This window comes from Lepisosteus oculatus, chromosome 21, assembly GCF_040954835.1.
Source record: "Lepisosteus oculatus isolate fLepOcu1 chromosome 21, fLepOcu1.hap2, whole genome shotgun sequence".
In the NCBI taxonomy this organism is placed as follows: Eukaryota; Metazoa; Chordata; class Actinopteri; order Semionotiformes; family Lepisosteidae; genus Lepisosteus; species Lepisosteus oculatus.
Window position 1 is genome coordinate 13,989,040 of NC_090716.1, and position 9,535 is coordinate 13,998,574.

General features: G+C 41.8%; 1 protein-coding gene across 1 annotated transcript; it reads right to left on the reverse strand.

Moving 5' to 3' along the window:
• Positions 1 to 866: 866 nt before the first annotated feature.
• fjx1 (four-jointed box kinase 1) lies at positions 867 to 4,895 on the reverse strand. The gene has a single exon (XM_015338487.2). It carries the CDS (start codon positions 4,406 to 4,408, stop codon positions 3,119 to 3,121), a length of 1,290 nt encoding a protein of 429 aa, XP_015193973.2. The 5' UTR covers positions 4,409 to 4,895; the 3' UTR covers positions 867 to 3,118.
• Between the last annotated feature and the right edge of the window lie 4,640 nt (positions 4,896 to 9,535).

Consider the following 9,535-nt stretch of genomic DNA (forward strand, 5'->3'; position numbering starts at 1 on the left):
GCTTAAAAACTCAAAGGATTATACTGTAGTAGGTCCCGTATTCATTTTAATTTAACGGTTTCCAGTTTTATAAATTGCGCTATATACAACAAACTGCTGTGCACACATTTATCAATTAAACTGTGATGCCCAGGGCAACTGAAAGAAACAGAACATCAACAAAAAGTTACTGAAATTACATTTGATATTAATATACAATGACAGAAGCTACTTTTAACCATGTGTAGTGAAAAGACATGTTTAACTTCAGCCTCCTTTTGCTACTCCAGATGTTTGTTTTACAAATCAAGCCAACACTGCCAGTCTTTTGTTTCAATAGAAAATAGATACTGTATATCAAAGCAGAATGTGGATTTACTGTACCTGACAAGTCTTTCCTACCCGTGAGGAGATGTGCTGGGAGATACTCTTGATCCCAAGGAATGATTGAAGTACTGTGTTCTTTACAGGTTTTGCTGACCCACTATATGAAAACCTCTTTACTTGGTCTCTGTCTGAAAATGCTTGCTTATCCAACAGAGATAGGTCAAGTGTGTCCAAAGTTGATTACAGCCTACAACGGTGATATTGTATTACATTAAGCTGGTGATGAGTCCCACAAAGAGGCAAATATGATGGTGTTAGACAGTCTGGAGAAAATGAAGCAGCAAAAGATGATCTTACCTCTGGTAAGGAAAGGGTTCTCCTCAGCCTGTAATTTATTAAATGTGAACCACTGTCCAAAAAGTGGAATGAGGCAGGTGTCTAAGAACCTGCATGACCAAACAAGTTTTAGGAAGATACAGGTCCCTTTTGATATAATTACCTCTTGTAGTAAAACTAACATTACACCCTAGAAACATTTAAGGTTGAGCAATTAGGCAAGAAAAAGGGAAAAACGTTTATTTTCCAACAATAATTGGATGGGACAGATTCAGAAAGGGACAAATGGTTAACAACACAGTTCAGGGTATTGAGCCCCAGCTCTCCAGAGTAAAGGACACATCAGGAACCACATGTAGTACGTGACATTAGCAGACATGTCTTCCACTGCAATACCCAAAGGAGTAGTGGTAGCACCTGCTGTGCACTGGAAATGGCCTGCTTCTGCTTTCACAGCACTCAGTCCTTATTGATCAGCCCAGAAGCCTTAATAGAGGTTCCAATGCAACCCTCCTTTTGGCAGGCAATTAGACCGCGTCGCCTGGGCATTTGTAATAACAAGATGCTTACAAATTGAAAAAAAACTGTCTGAGCCCGCCAACGTTATTTCTTTGGCTCAGACACAAATCAAAACACTGGAGTTGAAAACTAAGTACTTCTCAGACAGGCATCTATTGTCTAAAATAGACAGACATGTATGTAGCAATAGAAATGGAGGAAAGCCGACATTAAGAATCATGAGGCTCTGAATGTATAAGCAACAACCTGCTCAACAGCGAAGGAGTGCTACTTTCACACATTTCCAGTTGGACCATACCAACAGAAACTATAAAATCATAGTTGATCCCTCTTTTATTTCTTGATGTGCATTCTACTTTGTTGAACCTGTGGTTGCTGCTTGAAACGTACTAGAAATATATTTCTGTATGTGGAAAAAAATCACCCTGTGAACAATATCTGTGACCCTCAGCTTTCTTGATTTATGGTGTGCATCCACTCAGAGTGAAAAATTACTGTAATAATTCAAGAATTGGTAGCTGAAACACCAAAGCAGGCAGTGCTGAATAACAATCTGATATGAATATAGACTGAGTGGTTCATAATCAGTGGATTCTTTGCAAGGGTTATAGCAGCTGTGTACAAAGCAACTGGTCTATGATTACAATACTGAGCTAGCTGGACGTAACAGAAATTCTTTGTTTATATTTGGATGGCTGGAGACTAAACTGTGGCGCAGTACAAAATATTTTTTCTTGTACAGTTTCAGGGTCTATAGCTGGACCAGTTGCAGTGGAAAATGGTAGTTGTATCTCTTCTGTCTTCAGCTGTTCAATGAAATGTTGAAACGTCAAAATTCCAAAACCCCAAAAATACTTCAAAAAATGAAAGTCTCCCTACAAAATCCTACTATGATGTCATGTCTGCAAGTTTAATGAGACAAATCAGAAAACACTGTCTACATTTTGCACTGAAACCTCAGATGAACTCTTACCATTATGAATGTGCAGTAAGTTTTTATAATTCACATGATCTTACCATGATTTTACTTTATCTCACCTTGATGTCCCCATTCAGTATCATGTTTACCCTTTTCTTTAACACAAACTAGTTGTGCTTTGCTTTTCTCATGGAATGGAATGGAATGTTAAGACGTTGATAATATGTGCATAATTTAAGCCTCAATTTCCTAAATCAAAAACATAAAACTGTGTACACAGTACAGAACTCGTCTACATTACGTTATATATAAATTAAGGCTAAAGCAAAACGCATTATGTACGTTTCTTTTTTAAACTGATGTTCGTTTTAAGAGTAGTCAAATCTTAAGCACGTCTACTCGTCAACGGAGAGAATCGCACTAATTCTGAACATCTGCTCCGTGACGCGTGTGGCTGTACCTTGCAGCCCTCGCCGATTCCCTCCTTGTCTCCCACATGAGATTATAATGCAATGCTGCTCCCACCAAAGAAACCGTTTCCCCATATATACAGCATAATAAATCTACTGTTGACTCCACGTTAATTCAGAAGGCGCTTTGTTCTCACCAAACAAGCGCATTCATTGTACTGTAACTGCTTACTGTGGACTTGACCGCCTGAGGCAGTGGCTCTCTTTGCAAGTCTGAACAATCCTCTACAATAAATTACGGAAGAAAAAAATACTTATCATATTTGGAACACTTCTTTAAGGCTTCTATTAATACAAAGCTTGATGACCCTCGCATGAAAATACTTACAGTAGCAATTTCCATAGGTATTTAAAAAAAAAACATCGAAAGCAGAAAACAATCATTTTCTTTTTCACCGAGGTAGGTCATTGAGCGATGTAAACAGTCAAATAAATTAGAAACATGAAGCTCATTAGTTTGTTAATACTGTCTCTCTAAAAATGTAACAACAGAGAGACTTCTGTAACAGGTGAGGAAAAAAACCTTCCAGGTCTTCTTCATTCTATGGAAGGAAATACATCAGCTTCATTATAACTGACTGTACGTGCGCTTGCAGTTCAGTATGTGTTTATATAGATAGTCTATCCTTTCTTGCAAAACTCCAGCCTGTTCATCAGAAAGAAACCCCAGCACCGGAGCAAGAGATTCGCTATCTTGATAAAGACCCAGGAGCCGACTCGGCGCGTCTCTCTTCTGGTGCATCTCTATGATTCGACTCGCAGTTCTCTTCCTGAAAAGACACACCGAAGAAAGCAGCGTTTTGTGGTACTGCTCCCACATGTGCAGCACCCTGTAGCCGTGCACCAGCCCGGCCTCGTTGTCTATGAAAACCAAGTCGCCCGCTGGGGACTTCAACAAGTTGTTTGTGTCTCTCTCCATCACCCGCGAGTCCCACTGGAGACTGAAGAGATTGCTGACCAGCCTGTCGAAGTTGGCCGTAAGATAGTCAAATACAATTAGATCGGTCCATTGCACCAGCTCCTGTAGCTCTCCCAAAGTCCTATTATCCAGATCCGCCCGCAAGGGGTTAAGACCTCTGCCCTCTTGTCTAAGGGGCGCTGGGGTGACAACCCCTGTTAAATTGGCTACCCATTCGGTGAGGGACACGACAGCTTTATCAGACCACTGTAAGTCTGCCATGTCCTCCTTCACTGTCGCCCACTGCTCACTGCTGGGGCTAACCTGGGACAGGGCAAGCGGCGGGAGGTTCGCGATTCCTAGCAAGCTGGCTAGGTAGTAAGACAAAGTCTCTCCCAGCACTTGGTCCGCGTTGATCCCGTACCTGACACAAGCTTTAGTGCCGTCGGAGAAACGAGCCAGGCGATTGGAGGTCCGGCCACAGCCCGGCTCCAGGGAAACGACCCGAGATGCACGGGCTCTCTGTCTCCACGTCTGGGCATGGGCTTCACTGAAGCCTGCTGACAACAGCGCGTCCATTCTGTCGTTCCAGAAAACCCCGTCCTCTACCAAATCGCTAAGCCTGATCGGTACCTCCTTCATTGCTCCGCTATTACTTACATTCAAACCGGGCTGTTTCCCATATGTGAGGGTGCCAGCAAAATACCCCCTGCCAGTGAAATTATTGGTATTATCACTGTCACCCAAGTGCGGTCTTTGCGCCCCCGGCATAGCGAGCAGCGCTCGGAAAGTTTTCCGAGACAGGTCCCCGAGCTGGTCACGGAATCCGCTTGACCTCGGCTCCCCTAAACCACGCTTGTATCTTCCTAACGCCCTTTCAAGTCCGGTCCAAACGTAAAACACGGACGCACAGGCGCACAGAAAGATCACAGCAAGTGAGTTAGCCAACAAGATCCTCATGATTGCAGAAGACCGCTGATCTCTTCGGAGTACTTTTAAGGTGCGCCCGGCTCCTATCACGCCCGTACCCGACACTCAATGCGTGTCAAAAACAGTGTTATGAGTTCCCCACCTAAACCAAGACGGGGTTTGCATCCAAGTGTCGGTGCAATGCGTTCTGCCTCTGCTTGCAATCACTGTTCGTGAGAACGAGTTTTTCTGAAAATCCAAAGTGTCCGTAAAACAAAAACCCAGTCATCTCCCCTTCTGTAGCGCTGTCCTTTATGCTGCCCTGCTTTAGGATGCAGTTTTTTGTTTTGCATCTGTCTGTTTCCTTTTGTATCCCCGTGGATCGCGCTGTCCCCGTTTGCGGTCTCCGTCTTCATCTCCCAGCTAGCTGGTTACTTTGGGATTAGTTCAGCCTCAGCTCGGAGAGGCACCAGCAGGCACCGCCACACGTGACTGGAGCGGCACGCTGGTGGGCGGGACGGGGTAAGAAGCGGCTCCCACCGGCACCAGCTCTTAAAAGAGCAACAGCGGCCATGTGTGATAAGTGACAAGGAAAGGGAAGACGGCGTGAACTAAGCAGTGTAAACAGGATAATGTAGGAGGTAATGCTGCAAAGACAGACACTTCCCTCTACAGAGACTGTTATGTAATAACCTGGAGGAGATCGGTGGAATTCAATTCAATTCAATAAAATCAGACGCCAGTTGTGTGTATGCAGTAATCACAAATACAGATGAGCGCAGGGGGAAATCTTACACAATTTATAAAGAATGTAATTGATTTCATATTAAATAAATGTAAGGTATATACCGTATTGGTGCTTAAAAAAAACCCAAACGAAATGCCTAACAATGTTATGGACTTAATGAAAACATTTTTCTTCCCCTAATCATAATTAAAAATAAAAAAGACAGAATAGTCTGAAATTTAAATATCCAAAGCAAAGGAAAAAATGAGATAGCATCAACTAGTGTGGCAATTTAGACCGTTTCTGGTGGTTTATGAAGGAATTTAGTAAATACTTCATGTTCATCTTCTTTTAAACGTCACAGTAGTACTTTGGGAAAACTGAACGTAGTTAAAGATGGCCAAATGTTCATTCAGGGGCCTAATCGCCTGTTAACTTTTCATTGAATCAGCTGATTTCGCAGAATGAAGGGAGACGTGTCCGCTGACAAAATGGAACCGTTTCTCTCGCATTTGAGACTGGAGAATGAAAAATGAGGTCTCCTTCATCTTTGTTTTTTTCTCCGTTTACTTGATCATCCTCCGTGACTATAGTGACGTTAAATGCATTCCTAATTAAGCTGCAATCACAGCGCAGAGATGCAACAAACCTGAAAATATCCGGTATTGTCTTGTCTCCAAATTCCTTGTTATCATGCTGAGAGACCAAGAGTGAAACTCATTAGCGAGCTTCATTTGGTCGGAATCTGTGAACATGGCATACAGGTGTCATGTCTGATTTGCCAGAATAAAAAAAAAAAACACTGTCCCAAAATATGCAATTTAACTGACAACATTAACACATTCTGCACAAATAAAATATTCTGCTGTTTCTCCTTTTCATGGTTTTCATTTGACATTCTGAGCATGTATCAGGAAACGGTAAAGAAGGAACAAATTAGCACTGCACGAATTTATGAAAAATAAGGAGACGATCATCCTCCTCAAACCTTAGTACAGTACGTACTAATTTAGTGAACACCTTTCACCGTGACGTGTCTGACACAAGTTGTGCATCAGGGATAAAAAATGTTTTCTTGAACTCCACCACTCCAAAGCTACAAACACTACCATTTTATTTGTCTGCTCAGAGACCAAACACCCAGCTGCTTTTAACAAGTATCTTCATGGTGGTTGCTTGGGCAAAGGTGTCAGGAAGTTTCACGTTTCACAGACACAAAGGAGAAATATTGCTATTGAATGCCAAATATTATTGTTTGATTTGTCCATCAGGGTAAACATTCATAAGAGTAATTTACTATTCTTTACTATGTCATTGTAGGTGCTGTTTTATCTAAGAACATACTGTTAGAGTATGTACTCTTGGACTCGACATGCTTTGGCTGCTAGTATTTTATTAATATGAGGATTTTATTCAGGCTTTTCTTGAATGTGCCCAGGCAGTCTTCAAAGAGCTTTTCAGCTTGCTCTTGATAACACTACCCTTTGCGTTGTAAATCTAAATGCGTCTATATCTACTTCCTTGTAACCTCCAGTTGTGCCCATGTGTTCTTGTGTTACTGATTAGCTTTGAAGTAATCCAATAAGATGACGTCATAACTAGTTTGAAAACCTGTATTAAATCCCTTCATGATTTAATCAAGACAATAGATATTCTGTTCATTTATCATATCTCCATATTACACCCCCTTTAGTTAAGACTTGGAATTATTTTGATTGCTTACAGTAAATGCCCTTTTTATATCATGATCCATCTTAAACCCATCAACATTCATATCATTAGTCCTTAAGAAGCTTGGAAAATAATGATTGATTTTCCATCTAATAAGATCACATGTTTTCTCCACTTTGCCTGGTAGTACAATACAATCTACTGTGTCAGGCAGCTGGACAGCTAACATTTGACATGCTGTAATGCCATTCAGAACTGAAACCAACACAATCTCCATGTGGGAGAACAAATGACTGACCAAAAGTCTTGGCAGAAAACAAACCCTTCTGTCAGTTCCCAAAGGTTAATATGTAAAACATCATCCTTCATTTTCTTCCGGCTTCTAAGCGCGCTTGTTGGAGCTGAATAATATATGAACGATCCTACCATTAGAGCTGAACTGTGGCTGACAATTATTTAGGCCAAAGTAGCTGGGAGGATAAAATCTGCAGGAAGACAATGTCTCTTTTGAATCTTCCGTGATTTGGTGACGCTGGGTGTTGGTTTTCTCCTTGTAAGCAGCGTGTCTGTCTGGTTGTGGTAGGGCTAGGAATTAGGGTTTGCCCTCCAGCTTTATGTCGTAAATGCAGCTGAATGCCCATTCCTTATGAAAAAATGGAAACTTTCCAAGGGTGCTCATTCCCACGCATTTAACTCAGATGTTGCCTTCTGTGCAGGTTTTGAAAATTGCATAATCTGACACTGAATAAAAAAGGAAGTTTGAAAGGAATTAAAATTGAAATACAAAAGACACTACACCTACACTATGCCTGGAGAGGAAAGACATCCAAATATTTTCCTCCTCAGGTTAGCTCCAGCATGACAGATGCTACAGTGTTTTGCATCATGCAGTGTTTTGTTCCATACATTGCAAAAGCATGCGTTAGGACATTAATTGTTCTTAGAAATGTCAAAAACAGAACAAAATTGTCAGGAAGAGTTCTTTCAGGACACTATGCGGACGACACGATCCAGGGTTGAGTGAGAAAACACGAGTTAAAAAGGCATGTGGGATACGGGGATGAAAACGGGGGCGGAGGGCGTGTCCATGGAGTGCTGTTGGTTGGGGGAGGTGTGTGCGAGGCAAACGATCCAGGGATGAGACACACGGGAAATCCAAAAACAGGGCAAAGGACCAAGGCCAGGCGATCCATCAGAGACAGATGATCCAGAACTGGGTCAGGACCGGCAGGGGGAATGGGAACAGGAACAAGAAACAGAAACTAAAACCATAACGGAGCCAGGCGTGTCCAGGTCCCGGGCTCACATGATGATACGAACCAATGATACGAACCATGATATGAACCAATACAGAACCCGGAATAGCGTCAGCATCTGGCTTTTAAGGGGGAACTGAAAAGGGGCCGGAACAGGGAACAGGTGCGGGGGATGAAACAAACAAGGAAGGGCTGGAGCGCCCTTAAGAGGAGGGGTTGCAATCCCTTTCCCCAAAATGGGAAAAGAATAGCACAGTGCGGCAACAGTTCTGGTTTAGATTTCAGCAGCAGCACTCCAAGTGTCCACTCCTGCTTCCCTGGCAGCATGAGTCTGAGCGCCGTTTAAATTATCTCAAGACAGGACAGGATCCAATGATACCAGGCCGAACATCCTGTATTCAGATGCATCACATTTGTTCAGAACTATAATAGGTCTTAATCTCGGTTTTAATTTCCACTGGAATCACTTTCAACATATTAGGTACTACTGAGTGAAGAGAGATCAGCCCTCCAGGGTGTTGCTGGCTGGCTTCGGCTCAGTCTCACTGGAAAAACACCCAAAGGGCATGGAGTCACTTGATTTCGGGATTTTGCCTAGCTGCTGTAAGACAGCCAACAGGGTTAAGCCACAAGACTGCAGGCCTACAGAATTCTGGGTTCCAGGTCAAGTCTCCATCACAATCACAGTTTTATAGCTCCATGTGTCTGTTTAAGCAGCAATAAAACTCATAGAAGTCAACACAATTGGTGTGCAGCAAGGACTCACAGAGTCTTCCTTTGTCTTTCTCACCTGAACATGTAGTTATTATTGAGAAAATACTGTGGTGGGAATTTGTCAATATGCTTTTACAGTATAATAATTAATCTAGTTACTCACTGTATAAGAGGAGAGGCACAGCTATCTAATAGAACCTAGAGGAAATTTGCAGAATAATGTGTTCAGTGTTTGCATGACTGTTCTCAATCTGTCTTACCTAGGGTCAGAGTATGTTCTTGCTTTTGGATGTTTTTAATAAATACAGGTTGTATTGATTAAAAGTTTTACTGTGATTTTATTAAGGCTTTCAAAAGGTTAATTTGGTGATTGTTTCAAAGATGCAAATGCATTAGAACTAACATTGATTGCTGACTTGGGCAATATAATTAATTCTGAGCCATTACAAAAATAGGTTCACTCTAAACTTTCTGCTTATGAGAAGTCAAAAGATGATGTCAGGAACTGGCACCTGCAATGGAAACCGATCTAAACAGTAGAGCTAAGCAGAAATGCCTTGGGATTTCACTGCGCTCCAGGAGCTCTGGGATTTTAATATTTAATACAATTTTATTAGTGCTGTTGCCAGTTTCTGAGATTTGTGGTCTTCCAAATAAGTGAGCTCATGGTTTTCAAAATGATTAATTTTGTTTAATACAGCTTAAATATTTTCTCTGGGCTACTGCAATTGCTCTTTGTAGTGGTGCCACTGTGAGAACAGACTCTGGCTTTTGATATATTTGTCATTTTGTTCTAGTGAAAAGAAAAGT